The sequence below is a fragment of the Pleurodeles waltl genome, chromosome 11, assembly GCF_031143425.1.
Source record: "Pleurodeles waltl isolate 20211129_DDA chromosome 11, aPleWal1.hap1.20221129, whole genome shotgun sequence".
Classification (NCBI taxonomy): Eukaryota; Metazoa; Chordata; class Amphibia; order Caudata; family Salamandridae; genus Pleurodeles; species Pleurodeles waltl.
Genome location: NC_090450.1, coordinates 855,428,721 through 855,444,628, shown reverse-complemented (window position 1 = coordinate 855,444,628; position 15,908 = coordinate 855,428,721). Strand labels below are relative to the sequence as shown.

Sequence of the window (15,908 nt, the reverse complement as noted above, 5' to 3'; positions counted from 1 at the left end):
TTAAACAATGATTCTCCGTCCTAGGGCCCCAAAGGTCCAAACTGTCGCTCTGCTACCAGAACTGATAACGCGTCCCTTTATGATAATTTATTTCACATCAGGACTCGTTTTAGGACAATGAATCTTTTGACCCAGTTGAGAGACACCGTAGGACGAGATAGCTAATCAATATATCAATCAATGCGTCAATACCGTCATCAATATTTATTACCACAATACATTTCACCTTAGTTAAAGTCATTAATCAACGTATCGACGCTACCATGACCTTTTAACTATGAATAATCTCACCGGTTTAGTAGAATTTTATGAATTTTATTCCCTATTAAATACAATCTAAGATTACGTGCGTTAACCTCAAAGCCAAGAAACACAACAGCATAGTCACGATATGGCAACTTTGATAAGATTTCAATAAGGCAAAAATCACAAACATTAGAATATAACACGACGTGAACATAGATCAAGATTAGCAGAGTATTGATATTGCATCAGTTCAACAAAGCATTGTCTCAGTTGTTTGTCTATTTGCATCAGTTTGATGAACACCTGTCCTAACCACTAATTAGCATTAGCATGTTGGGCTTCATGCAAAGTAATTTAGAACATCAATTTGGAAAGACATCTAGCTATGGTCTCTGTCAAAAGCAAGCAGTTGGTACCTAGAAAGGAAAAGCAAAGAGACAAATCACAAATGCATTGTCATAATTACCCTCCAAGGATTAAGTCAGCACACAGGTTCAGTCTTCGTCCTCAGGACATCAGTCAAATCGCCATCAGTCAGGACTCAACTAAAGGACAAAAGGGACACTTCCCTCATAAGGAGGATAAGTGAAAATGGGCAGTCTATGGATGAGGATGGTTTCTAATAAGTCTCAAGTCACCAAATAGAGTGACAGAGTTTCTGGATAAAATCAATAGCATTCCCTACCTAATTCCCCCGACCTTCCTGTGACATGGGTTTTTATCCCCTTTTCGTAATACATTCCCCTAAAATTTCATTGGACATTTACTATACCCCACTATCTTCAACCTATCAGAGTCTATATTAGGTAATCCCAATTGTCACCCCATATGTTTTTACAGATTTTGATTGGTCTTCATAATTGACGTTTTCAGAGGTGGCACATCTGGCGTTACTTCATTTCTTGGCAAGTCCTTTGGGTTAGCAGTTCGTTGTTCACCGGTCTAAGGGGGTTATTCTAACTTTGGAGGAGTGTTAATCCGTCCCAAAAGTGACGGAAAAGTGACGGATTTACCACCAGCCGTATTACGAGTTCCTTAGGATATAATGGAGTCGTAATAAGGCTGGTGGTAAATCCGTGACTTTTCCGTCACTTTTGGGACGGATTAACACCTCCTCCAAAGTTAGAATAACCCCCCTAAATGTCCTTGTACATTTCATTAATCTACATTTGTTTAAATTTCACTTATAACTTTTAGACCAAGGCACCGAATATGCGCTTGGGAACGGATTTCACATAGTTACATTCATCTTCCAAGATTTGAAGAAAAGAACATTTGCAGGGTCATGGCCCCTTATGAGTCAGCACACTGGAAAACAGAAAAATGCATTTAATATGAGAGCCAGGCAGCTAAGCTGCAGCTCACGCTAACTTAAAGCCTATGAGGATTTTCAATACAGATTCATTAATGCGAATGTTAATATAAGCTTAGTTGAGCATAACATAAACACTTTATTCTTAATTATTAGTCTGCGTATACATTGGTGGCCACTCTTCGTGGTCATAATTTCAGGAGCACATTTAAGCAAAACCTCTATTAATATAGTTTCTATACGGCATTATCACACATTAATACATAAACAGTTCATGTTAATATAGATTATATAAGCTACACTCTCTCACCTTTAAGATCAGTTATATAGCACTATCCAATCAGAAAAAGAGAGTAAGAAGTCTGCATCTTGGAATACTAGGGAGCTTAATGTTAAGTGACGTTGTTGTTGTGCTGATGTGTTCTGTTGCTTTCTATGCTGCTGATTATTGTGCTGTATTATTGTAATGGGATGTTGTTCTGTTTTACTGTAGTTGTGTATCTTATTTGGTTATATTATGTTGTTTAGTTTAGATATGTCAACAAATACTGCTACAGTTCCATCCTGAAGAATCACATGCCTTTAAAGTTAAAGCAACAAGCACCCATTTACCACTGTCCAGGGTGGTAAAATAGCACTGACCGTCCCTTCTCCTGTTTCAGACACAAGTGAGTCTAAATTGTATCAACGGCCATGTCTTAAATTAGCATTTGTAATGCTCACTTTATGTGATGTGGCCCCATATTGTTTTAATCCAAATCGTTGCACATCAGACCCAAATTGAATGTGCAATAAATGATTTGAGATTGTAAAATCTGTCTCAGGCAGAAAATATCCCAACAATTGGCCTAGTTTCGTAGACCCAATGTCTCTGCGTTGCCTTCAAAACTGAAGTTTTACCCCAGTGCACTCGAGGGCCAGCCTAAATATCTCTCTTTCTCGAGGAATGATTCCTGCTTGCATAAAAGTAGTCAAATCACATTCCTTTAAAAAGATTCGCTGACCGTGGGGACTTCATAACTTCCGTCATATCATACAGGAAGACCCTTCTTAGTAAAATACTGGAAACTGCAAAAAAACTAGTAAAACGATTTGTAAACAAAAATCAAAACAACAACAATCTCCTCTCTTTGTGAACTTTCAGTCTAGTTTCTGGGCTGGTTACAGTTCTGCCAAGTCCGCCCTGCAAATCATTGACGATGCCCTATATATCTTACACAATGATGACTCCTGCTTGTTGATAATATAGCAGGCATGAGTCATTAGTGGGACTTACTCCTCCATAACATTGTTTTTTTCATTGAGTACATTACCAGGTGATTAAAAAGATTAACAAAACCTGCAAGTCCTGCCATTTGTTCTCGTATATTTATGTCAGACAATTGCCTTCATGACCCATGCATTCACGATCGCCAGATATGTCAGCCTAGTAAGCCAACGTCGTAGGTTAATAAAGGCTGTTCCAGTTAGATGGTGGGAGGTTTTCTGCATTTGGATGACTAGCAATACGTTTACCAAACCAGTCTACTTGCGAAGTTCCTTTAAGAGTGGGATTGAGTCAAACGCCTGGTCTAGCCTTGATCTAGTGTATGTTTGGAAAGCAATGTCCTTCTTGTCCATCAAGACTGTCACACGAAATACGCTAACTATAACTAATTGAACAAACACATAACAATAATATATTTCTTTTCCCAACAACGTAAACAATATATTGAAAAATTGTGCATTCATTGCTGTGCTTTTTCTTTTCTTTACAAACGTTAAAAAGAGTTGTTGTCTTCAGTGGAAGGTCCAACACGTCTATTCTGCTTTACGACACCTTGAAAACAGAGAACGTGCCTTTCGAAGGAGTGATAAGTGAAGGGTCTATACTTCGGATCGAACTAACGTCAGATGAGACAAGGACTGCTCAAGGATTTAGTATTCGTTTCGAAGGTAAGAAAGTTGATTAATTTTGCATGCAAGTCATGGATGAAAAGGGATCCTGCCGCGATTTAATATTCTTTCCTCTCTGCATGACTATTTATTCTAGAATAAGCATGTAAATAAATGTGCTCTTAAATTGCCTGAGAAGCATGACTTCAAGAGTGTAGACAATGAGAAACACACCAGAGGGGCTGGGAGATTTTAGTGGTACAGTGTACAAACTCCCGCAGCTACACAATTGAAAACATACAGGTACACTGTTCCGTAGTCACCTCATTACCAAATAGGAGAGGAGTAGGGGTCACCTGAAGTGTTTGCTTGTTAGGAGCAAGTGCCCTCACCCACCTTTAGGTGGCATGCTTCATCATCGGGCTTGCTCCTCGTCAGGCTGGCGCTGCAATGACCAACCGGCCCGCAAAGGGGCTCTTTGCAGGAAATCTTTTTTGATGGGTTCCAAAAAAAACTGGGAGTGCAAAGTGTATCCCAGTATGTGGTTTAGTGAAAGAATGGAAAGGGTGTGGGTCAAAATTGGCTATAGGAAAGGGTGTTGCAATTTTACTGTGAACGTTAGTACCTATGTCAAGATTAAAAACAGGGGGTGTCCACATGCACAAGCGTGGTTAGATAAATGTTTGTGAAGAAAACAAGCCAAACTCATGCCATTATATCTGTGCAATAAAGTCAAGCATATGATATGATAGAGTGAGTCATCACAAGCACACAGAGCAAGCATCTTACCCTCCTAAACTCAGGAAATGGCCCATTGGGCTATACTGGACAGTACAGCTCCTGCAGATCTGGCAATAAGGTATTAACATAAGTTTATCTAAAAATTAGTATAAGGGAATAAATAGAGCCAGGGGGTCAGTAGTGAGAAGGGCAAAGACCCCACACAAAACTGAAATGGCCGGAGACAGGATGCAGGTTCCTATGGTGGACATTAAACATGCTCCCGCCCAGGCATGCTAAAAAAGCGGTAAGTGCCTGCGTGTATTGATAAATAGCATACTGCGTTTACGAGTAAAAAGTCAGATTTAAAAATGCTCCCACTTGGGGACATTTCAAATGAGGGGTTTGTTAGACCAGGATGTGCGTTAAAGAAGGTTCCGCACTACTCCAAAAAAGAAAATGAGTATCGACCCTCATAGGTAACCGACGTAGAGAGTGAAAAATGCTCTACTAGGACTGCTGATGGAATGCAAATGGACTGGGCCACAAAAGCAGTGTCTCTTTCAGACCCCTAAAAAACTGCCATACTTGTTTGTACGGAGGCTGAGGTCCTGAGACCTACCCGTTGTCTATGACCCAAGAAGTGACACAGTATTCAAGGGTGAAATCTGAGCAGCCATAATAGACTATTTTACTCTTACCAAACACTCAGTAGCTAGTGTTGCTGTGCTCTGGGATGTGTTCAAAGTACTTAAATAGGGGATCTGTATTTCCGAGCAATTCAGGACTCTATGGGCTAAAATCTAGAAAAATGATTTTGTGCCTTGTGGGATGGAGGGGACCTAGCAGCAATACAAGTAAAGTGACAAGAGTACGAAGTGGAGGCAGAAATTAAAATAACCTATCTTGGCAGAAAGGCTAGGGTCATAAGGTACAATGAAGGGGACAGGCCCAGATGTACACTCTCAAATCTTCTAAAGCATCCCTGTGCCAGCTTAGACATTCTAGAAATCCACCTTAGTGATGACTCTGTTTTATGCAAGAGCCGAGAAATCCTCCAGGAATTTAATGTTTTCTATTAAGTTTTATATCAATCAAAAACATACCATGTCTTAAATGATATAATTCTATTTGTGCACCTGATAAAACTTGCCTGGCTAGAGGATGGTCACCGCCAATTCCTGGCCACTCAATATCCACCGGGGAGATCATTCAGATTACCAAGGGTTTCCCAGTTGGCAAGCCCCTGGAGCTGATAGTTTTTTATCCCAGTTCTACAATTAATATATCCCAATTTTGACGCCACATTTGCTGCCTGTATACAAAGAATCTAGAAAGGCTGTCACCTTCTCACCCTCACTCTATGAGGCTCTAATTGCTTCAATACTGAAACCTGACAAACCACCCAACCTATGAGATGCTATTAACACTGAAATTAAAATATCGGCCAAATTCCTTGCCAAAAGAATTCTCCTACTCCTCCCAGCTGTGGCCAGGCAGGACCAATGAAACCTTCTAAGTGAGTGACCTCCACACCATAGTCACCAAACTATCTTCTCCATGCTACATATGGTAGATCGTCAGATTAGTGCATCAGCTGCAATTCTAGACAACAGAAAGGCATTTGATTAGTCAGATTGGAAATACTTATTCCAGATTATAGAAAGGAGTGGATTCTGTGGCAATTTCACATGCTGGATTAAAGTGCTATATAGCAATCGCACAGCACACATCTTTCTTAATGGCTTGCTATCAGACACTTTTGATATATCTAGGGAAACTAAGCAGGACTGCCTTCTCTCCCCTGTTGCTTTCCTGATTGTGGTGAAGCCAAATTGCTCCTAGACTCAGACAGAACCATTCAGAGAGAAGCTGCAACTTTACAGCCAGGTGCCTAATTGTTTTGCTCTACCTCAATACATTGTCCTCTTTGTCAAAGACCCTGGTACAAACATCTCATTGCTGATCCAGTAATGTATCTGATTTTAATATGTTTCATGCATAGTTGTAAACTGGTCCAGGTCGATTATATTCCTCGTCACTTCTACTACAACTGAATGCTCATACAACTATCTCTGGAGTGGATGACCTCAACAGTAAAATACCAAATTAGTAGGATTAGCAGAGACATTGAGACCAACCATACTGTATTAAAGTACAGCTTTTGCTAGGCTGAAGTATGAAGTCGCAGGTTGGGTTAGCTTACATCTTTTGCTTACAGGAAGATTCACTCTCAATGAAATGGTTATTCTCCTTAAATTCCTAAATCTGTTCATTTTTACTCCACTTCCTCTCTGTAGAAGCTTTTTGACAGGTTGAGATTCAGTATGGTGAAGCTTATATAGTGGGGCAAGAAACCACAAATACTTTGAGGGACAATAACCCTTTCTTGCACACAGGGAGGGCTTTCCAGCTCAGACTGAATTATATTATTTATGTGCTGAGGCTGATATGCACATTACTGGTATCACGTGGCACATTTTCTACAATTGAGGCTTAAATGGCTAACCCATATGCTGTTAGCACTGTTGTCTGCTTACCAGACAATCACTCTAAAGATTAAATCAACAGTCAGGTGCACGGTCTGTGCCTGGGACATACTCAGAGGTACAGCACACCTTGATCAGTTTTATGATCCGGGAATACCTTTAGCACACAATCCGAGGTTACCTTTGAGTAGCAAGCCCATCTCAAGTTGCTCACTTTAGCAGGCTTAAACCCAGGTGATCATTTTCTCTTTCTGGCGGACATACGATCAGGAATGGAACACACCACATTAGATACATTTCTATATTTTCGTCACCGTGGAACATGTAGGACATAAACCTCTGTTCCCTAACCTCACGACCACATTAGCCATCTTGGCAACACTGATAGACACTGTTTCCTCCAGTAAATTAGTATCCCTGATACGCACAGCTATGCAGAGAGAAGGACCAGTATATGTTCTTGAGACTAAGGCAAAAAGCAAGACGACTTACATGTGCCTTTTACTGATGAAAATATGAAGGTCAGTTGCTCTCTGACTCTGGCACTCTCCCCTAACTACAAGCTCAGACAGATTTCCGTAAAGTTTCTACAAAGGATCTACTGCAACCAAAACTCAATGCATAGACTATGTCTCAAAGACAATGCACGCTAGATGGGGGGCCCAGGTGGCTGGATTTCCTCATTTGGCATGGAGCTACTCCCCATTGGCCAGATTTTAGACTGAGATACTACAAAACCTAGCTGAAATGATAGGATTCATCTACTGCACTTATATAACTCAAATGGGTTGCATGAAAGTCATCCCACAAAGCGTAAGGAAATATACAGCTTTGGCATTAGAATGCCAGAATATTGGAGCCGTGGCCCACCTTCCAGAATTTGAGATTCACTGAAAGATATCGCATACTGGAACAAACTGATACCTACTGGGAATTGATGCCCATCCAATCCAGGCTGAGATTATATGGGACCCAGTTTAGGAATTTACCTCCTACAACATGCTGAGTAACAATTGGTGGGCCACTTGAGCAAGCAACTATTGCAATTCTTTAAAATTGCCGGTAGGTCCCCAATATACACGATTAGACCCTCCTATTCATCTTTCAATTTACTGTAAACATGCCATTGTAACATATGTTAATCGGTAACATTTCATATCTCCATGTGCTGAATACGCTAGGATTGATGTGGAACTGATACGGCGCTGCAGACTTATGCTTCTATGTGTATAGATGATTGTAATGAAGAAACTGGCTCTTATAACTCTCTGTTTGATGTGGGTTGTGATGTTGCTATTTTAGAAAATTTAAATGGAAACAATTAAAAAAGTGTTGGTGCAGCTTGCAATTAACCTGCATTTCTCTGAGGTATTGCCTGCTGCTTGTGCCATAGCTACCAGGGGTTAAGCAGAGTTTCACTGTTTCTCTGAGACTTGTGTTGAGACCTAACCAGGGTGTGTTTGGTAAGTTAGAAAGGGTTCCCTCTTCCCCAATGAATTACCCACATGCTGACATGTCCTAAAACCGAAGTTAATTTGAGACTTCAGTGGAAAACCTTTCCCCAGAGCCCATGTTTTTTTTTATTTAAAGCTATTTTTAATTTCTTTGCATATTGTTGCTGCTATTATTTTTTAACATTTATATAGTGCACAATAGTATGTCATCACAGTATTTTTCTGTGATGTTTAGGTGATTTTGCAGGTGGTCCCGAGGCTTCCAACAAGGCTGGGTTCAGGTTTAGTTTATTGCACGGATAAGGGGCACTTGGCTGGTTTCTTGTGAACATATGTGCACACGCCTGTGCTCACATGTGCAGTCTGCATGTGGGAAACTACCGTTGTGCACTGCCTGGTAATGGCACAAGGTAGCCTGGCACATTGGGGAATCTGAAACTCTGTAGGGTTAGGAATTCACCTGAGATAGACCTCATGAGGGTAGTGTACACTATCAGGGAAAATCAGTGTGCTTTACTGTTTTAACCATAGTGACACCTCATTATACACAAAGGGGGGAACGGCCTTAGAATGTAGTTTCACTTCCCCTTGACCTACAGAGACCATAAATATCTTGAATTGGAGTGTAATCAGTGCTAGAAAACTACATATGTAACTCCCAAAATGATAACTGTACATCTTATGGGTCATTCAGAGTTTCCATATTTTCCTGGCTCAGCTCAGGCCCAGGTCTTGTGTTACCCTGCTGTTCCCACTGCTAATTACATATTCTCCAGCATTAGGAACAAAGGCCACCCCACACAAAAAGAGCAACAAGTAGTACTTCTCCCAGCTCCTGAGGGGAAAACGGGTGGGACAGAATGATCTGTATCAATCATCCAGCTGTCACACTGCACCAGGGCTGTGCCTGCCCAAGCCTACTGACAACTGGAACCAACCCACTGGGGGGCTTCCTTTGAAATTCTAGTGGGCAAGTGCCTGGCAGTTATGTCAGCAGGGGGGTGGAGCTGATGTGACCAGTGGCTCCTGGATGACACCATTTAGGATTGTCCCAACATGCTGTGCAGGAAGGATGGGACAGGGTTGGCAAGGTGATGTGGTACCCCATGATTGACTAGGGGTTACTGTCTTCTGGAATCTTCCTTTCCCTTTAAAAAATCTCTTGCAGAAGGGGACGTCTCTCTCTTGTCTGCAAATTTTCCATCTACTTTGCTGCTGGATCCTAGGACTGCCATTGAGAACTGAAAGAAGGAACCCCTTTCCCCTATTAGGGACCCGGGATTCTGTCCAGTTGACCCCAGGACCAGTAGGTCTGCCCAAGGGCCATTGAGGCAGGCCCCTTTGCCCCCTGAGGACCAGCTGGGGAAAGCCCTGGATTACTTTTTGCACCGACTAACAATTCACCAAAGGAGATCTGACGTAGGGAGGCAGTAGGACCAGCTTTTTGAGGACTGCACTGGTTTGGAGGTGAGCAGGGTTATTGCAACTGTCCCTGCTGGGTAGAGTTCACCACTAGGAATAAAATTAGCTCAGGATCATCCAAATCAGCCCAATTATGGCATTCTAAAGTTCAATGACCTTTGACCTATTTTTCCACCCTCTGAGCATGTGGGGCTCCTATGCTGGTTCGATCATTTGTTCCCCCGGGGTGGACCAGGAATTTGGAGATGGCACTAGGATGGTGTAGGTGGGGGTGTGCATGCCCCGCCTCTGTTTTTCCTGCTCACCTGGGGCAGAGTTATGCAAAAGGGGGCCGGGATCCCATCCCCGGAACCCAGCAATGCAAGAATGCAGTAATCCGGGCAAGCTCCATTGCACTTCCCTGCACAAGCAGGAGGGGCCCAGGACCCCATGTGGGCCCCCAGATATGGAAGCAGGAGGCACCTAGGACCCTGTCCCTGGGCCCCAGGATGGCAGCAGAGAGCAGCACTGCACATGGAAGGGCTTTGTCCATAGGAGCAGGTAAGGCAAACGATTCCTGACGGGTCCCATGGCTGCACTCAGGAGTGCTGGCCGTGCGGGTAGCTACCTCAGGGCATCCCGGGGTGGGCTCCCAAGGCTGCCCTAGCTCAGTGAAACACACAGGGCGTCTGGGTGGAATGGGACACCCCAATGCAGTGAAAAGAGCCGGTGGCATGATGCAGCAACGAAGGAGCAACATTTAAAACAAACAAAACAAATCTAGAAGAAAAACATGAAGAGCGGCTCTCCGTGGCACAGCGATAGGGCTGCTACTACGATGTGCTCTGCTTTTGAAAAACTCACCCTATACTGCTTATTTAAAAAGCACCTCCTCACATATCTCTGCCTGCGCTGGTCCCAGGTCGATGGGACCACCCCCAAATTAATTAACACAAACAGACTTCCTTCTGTGGGCCCCAAAATTATTAACTTTACTTATTTCAATACATTTTCAAGCTCTCCCATGGCATGAGCTTTTCCTCTACAGCCAGGAGTGTTACGCCATCTAGGGATCTTGTGTATGGTAACATCTAAGAAAGCTAAAAATGTACAAATTCACTTTTCGTGTGATTCTGCCCTCTCTGGGCTGATTGTATGGTTTCAATGTTTGTTCCCACTAAGGACAATTGTGGTCTGTTGCTTGTGGTGACCACACAATTAACAGCACAATTTCCAACACATTGTATTTCGAAAATCTATTATCTGAAAATGATTTTTTGAATACTCTACGAAGTATTCTGCTTTTCCATTCAGTCACTTGAAGGATGGCTTATGTAAATAAATGTCTGTAAAAATGTAAACTAAGTGCAGTTGTGACAATTTTAATGATTCCAGAGTAATAAGCCTCCAGTTAAAGAAGACATGAGGCATTGATCTCTTAATTAGGGAGGACGGTTCAGATACTTTGACCCTCAGTGTATTGCCTTCAGAACCTAAAATCATTGCCAAGGAGGCCACCTCCTTATGCTCTAACTATTTGAAGTACAATAAATCGTAGCGCAAAGGTCTAGTTTTACACAAAGAGTGGCTTGACACATTTAAAAAGAGGCAGGACAAGTGTTCTAGGATTGGGAAGCCAAGCTGTAAACTCCCAAAGCATGTTCCCAAGCCACATTACTACAAGGATAATTTCGGCAAGAGAACAAATTACTGAGAAACGTTTGAACACCATGGTGAATACAAAGATGGTAGAAAGAGTCCATAGAAAGCAGCTTAGAACAGAACTTAGAAACACATTCTGGCTATACATTTTTTAATGTATCCAAAAAATTGATTCAAATGAAAGAAAATAAGAGTAACCATATTTGGGATGATTTAAGAAACATGTTCATCCGTGATTGTTTTATTTAAATGTACTCACCCTGGTGCCAGAGAAAAATGAATCAGGTTGTGTACAAACCGAACTATTAGGTAAAGGGTTCTGTCATCCCAGGACCACTCAAGCGCCAGGTCTAAGCTGCTTTTTCTAATAAGGACACATCTACAGAAAAGAAAATATTCAAACTAGCCAACGTTGAGCCTTGGAAGCTTTTATATTCCTGGAAGACCGTGACAAGGTGACAAGCATACCTAAGACACATGCGTCCTACTTTCAGCTTTTGAGTCTAAAGCAGAGCCATGAAAAGAATGCATCCTACCTTATGGACCTGTGATTGGCAGAAGCACCCAATCTTGCCCCATTGAAAGATTTTTACCTCCGAAAAACATCTTGTGTGCAACTTACATTAAGCTTGATTAAACCTTGCTCCATAGCCTGCTGGGTCGTAAAGTGGGATAAGGGCGAATAAGACAACATTGATATACTAGTTTGTCTTTCTTTTCGTCTCGAAATATTTAAAATTTCTTTATAAAATCTCAGAATTCTTCACAAAATCAGAGCTTACCGCTAGGCACTAGATTGTTCTAAAGCAGCGACAGGTGACATAAAGGCTAAGGCCTCTTTCTGTATAGGTTATCACTTTGCTTTCCGACAATGATAAAGTGGAGGGAATTCATCCTCCATTTTTCAATCACTATTCTCATCAATGTAAAGATGTTTTGGTTCAAATAAAGCTAACCCGGCAGACAGGTGCACCCTCTATTATCTGGACATACATTTTCATGCCCATCATGATTACCGCACAGCCAGTGCACACCTTGTTAGTGAACATTTCCAATCATACAAAACGAAATTTAACGAAAAGTATCCCACTTCTTTCCCTGGCCACTGGACATAATATTGAAGGGACATCCTTAGGCATCTCCCCTGAGTTGAATTACTGCATCACAAAACCTACCACCCATGGCCTATGGAGACGAGAGTAAGGGCCAGATTTATAAGGCCCTAGTGCCTTTTAGCGCCACATTAGCATCATTTATTTACGCTAATGTTGCTTTAAGGAGGCCAGTCTCCTTCGCCATAGCCTCCCAGGCTGCCACTGCAGACAGGAAGGACAGTGTTTTCACTGCCAGTTCAAATTTGCCATTTAAACCAATGGCAAAGCTACCCTATCACTTTAAATTAAATATAAGTTTCCATTAAGGAAAGCCTATGGAGTCCTATGGCAAGGAGCTGTATTTTGTCAAGAAAGACATGTGCCTTCCCAATATGTCTTAATCGCAACACTTCCAAATTGTTGTTTTGTGGTGGGTAATGTTGGTAGCCCCATTGGCTAACAAGGGGTTACCGGGTGGCATCCCATCCCAACTAACTTTTGACTGGGACTACCACATTGGTTCATGTAAGGTATCAAATTAACCATGGCATTCAAAGCAATCTGATGGCCGTGTCAAAAGTACTGTCACCATTAAAGGTAGGGAACTTAGAAAGTTGCTACTCTGTACTATTCTCGTACATAAGCCTCACAAAGACACACACACACACATGCACACACACGCACACACACACACACACACACACAGCTTTCTGACCACCTGGGGATACATGTGAATGACTCTTAGGCTCAGGAACAAAGGCAGTGCAGCAGCAGTGAGGTGTTGCCTCCTCTGTTAGGATGGCCACTCAGGGGGTTAGCCCAGAGGCAAGCTTCAAAGGGGAAGCAACCATTAATGGGCCGCCCAGCCCGACATCCATGGTTGCATTTTGTTCTTTCTGCATCCCTCAGCATCAGGACCACTCCATTGATGTTTATGTGGATCGTCCTGTAAAGTTTGGATCTTGCCTTAAAGACGCTCTGGCGGCCAGGCAACTGTCCAAAGTATTTTTTCTGGCCCCCTAGACCTTGTCCTGCCGGACTTGACCATCCAAATGAGGTCAGAGTTGTAAAATTAACTTTCACAAACTTTCCAAAAGTTTCCAACCTTTTTGTTGGCTAATGCTTGTTTGTGGTTAATACAAAAGTTATTTATTGCTTGTAAAATCTATGTCTCCAGAACTCTCCAGTGGATTTTGATGCTTAACATCCCTAAAAATGAATTGAAACTGAATCTATTTTTATAAACTGGTGTCTTGTTTCTTTGTTGTGTGACTTTCTTATTATATTGTTTGGTGTTGTTGAAAGCTTTACATATGGATGCTTTGCTAAGCCTTACTGCTCTCAGCCACAGCTACCCAGGCATGAGCTTAAGGTTAAGTAAACATACCTGACTGGACCCACAACGGTATTTGCAAGTGTACTAAATGATAAGGCTTCACAGCCATATCATATATTACACCCAAATCCTCACATTGATCCATAGAGTTAAGAGCCGTGTTAAAGCTGCCAGAAAGTAAAAATGCAAAGGAATCTTTTAGCGACAGATAGGATGTTCTGTATGCAGCTACACAGAGGCTTTGGACCGTCATCACTACGTGTGTGTTAAACACTGTTGAAACAGGACACTGTGTGAGGGATGAGAAGTTATTTGATTGTTTCACGGTATGCATCGAGGCAATATTTACATTAAGTAAAAAGTATGTATAAAAAGTAGTAAATATGACAATGTGCAAAATACCACCACACTCCATGGACTACTGATTTTATTATTCTTTATATACTGCCAAAGATCTGCTCAACTCTTTGGTTAATATAAATAAAATTCATCAAGAGCTATATTTAAATGCACTGAACACCTATTATCTGTTTAGTTGCAGCTTTTGTCTCTGTGGCTTTTTATTGCTTAAGAAACAGTAGTTGATTTGATACTGTAAAGGAATCAACCTTTAATAAAGGTTTTTGATGATGACATATTTACCCCCACATGCATTGGCTTATGGTGTGCGTGCCCTCACTGTTTATCCTCCATTCTGCCTGCTCCTTCAAGATTCAAGTGAGCAGAAAGCAGGGAAACTATCAATTCTCCTTTTCAGTCATTTGTGTTGGGAAGTGAAAACACTGAGTAGCTTTCAAACCCCCTGCTGCGGAAAAATAATACAATCCATATGGCTGCAATATATTAAATATTATACTGATACGCAGTAGTGAAAGCATGGTAGTTATCATTACTCATACCACATACAGAAAAAAAATTTTTTCGAGTTACTGTGTTCTTCACTTAACACAATTAGGCGACAATATCACAAAGAAGGCCCTTAGGTAATAACTGCTGCCCTATTGAAACACAAGAAGATAGTGTCGGGAGCGGCTGGAACACGGACCGTAGGTGCATCTACCGGTTGCATTCTTTGGAGTTAGTGTGACTATAAGGGGCAACCCCCCTCCATTAAATTCCAGACCAGAGGCTAACTGCCTTTTTCTCACAGGGCCTCCCACAAAGGTATACAGGTAGGCCCCATATATATCATTTTTTTGAGCACTTACCATATCATCGATCATGTAATCTAGATCTCCATCCTGTACGGATCCCTGACCCTGATGAATGCCCCAGACCTTCCAGCTCTTAGCGCAGGCAGAAACATGTTGGTCCCCTATTTTTAGACCCCTTGAGTCATCATTCTCAATGGAGTCTCTACCCTTGTTTTTATTCTTACCTACAAACACCTACATTAAAAAATCCTCAAACAAAACAGGTGATTTGTAAGGTAATGTTATTATTATTCACAAATCTTTATCTGGATCCCTTGTATTATCCAGCTAGATCAAATCTCAGCACTCCCTCTGCAGTTCTTTTAACAACGAGGTTGAGTCCGCCCAGGTAGTATCATAAAGGGAACTCCCTCAAAGGTATAGCCACTCTTCACACTCATACCTTTTTGGAGATTACGCGCCCAACTAGCGCTTCCTGAACAGGGCCAAAAAAGTCCAGTTCTCTCTATCAGCACCCCACACCTTTTGTGTGTTTACGATAACTGCTACCCGCCATATGGATATGACTTCTCGAGAGCCACAGCAGCTCCTCTGAAGATACTGAGAGTTTGCTGAGCAGCGTTTTGTTTTACAAAAGCAAAATCCCAAAGTAGTGTTTTAAAAAAAAAAGAAAATAGTTCCCCTGACACCCTGGGAATTGTTTCCAGGATGTTGGGGTGCTTTTTTATTGTTTTATTTTTTAGGGCTTCCAGGCTTTCCCAAGTGCTTGTAAACAGAAAAAACTCGGTATGTCCACCCTAAATAGGGGAAAATAATTGAGGTACGTACACCAATGGTTACCAGTTAAGCATGCCATTGGTGAAAGGTTTTGGCTGGTGGAGCAAGCAGGGACACTGCCAAAGGAAACATGATGGTCCTCCTAACTTTACTTAGAATGGACAAACTGTCAGTTTGGCAGATATTGGCAATACTTAATTTGTAAATAAAAATGTGCCGCTGCCCAAAGCTTCCTCTGAAACACACAGCTGCTGCAATTAAATGTGCGAGCACGGAATGCTGAGGCACTGTAATCCTAAAGCCATCTCGAGCCTCTTTAATCCAGCTACAGCCACTCCCTGCCCTTTCAGCTCACTCTTGCAGCTTTCTGCTTTCTCCCTTTGTGAAG

The 15,908-nt window shown here is 41.9% G+C and overlaps 1 protein-coding gene across 2 annotated transcripts in view; it reads left to right on the top strand.

Moving 5' to 3' along the window:
- Positions 1–15,908, top strand: part of SEZ6L (seizure related 6 homolog like) — a 1,547,572-nt gene that overhangs the window by 947,976 nt on the left and 583,688 nt on the right. For both annotated transcript variants that reach the window (XM_069214699.1, XM_069214700.1), the window contains exon 7: positions 3,327–3,493. In XM_069214699.1, coding sequence (XP_069070800.1) covers positions 3,327–3,493 — 167 coding nt within the window. The remainder of the gene's footprint in view (positions 1–3,326; positions 3,494–15,908) is intronic.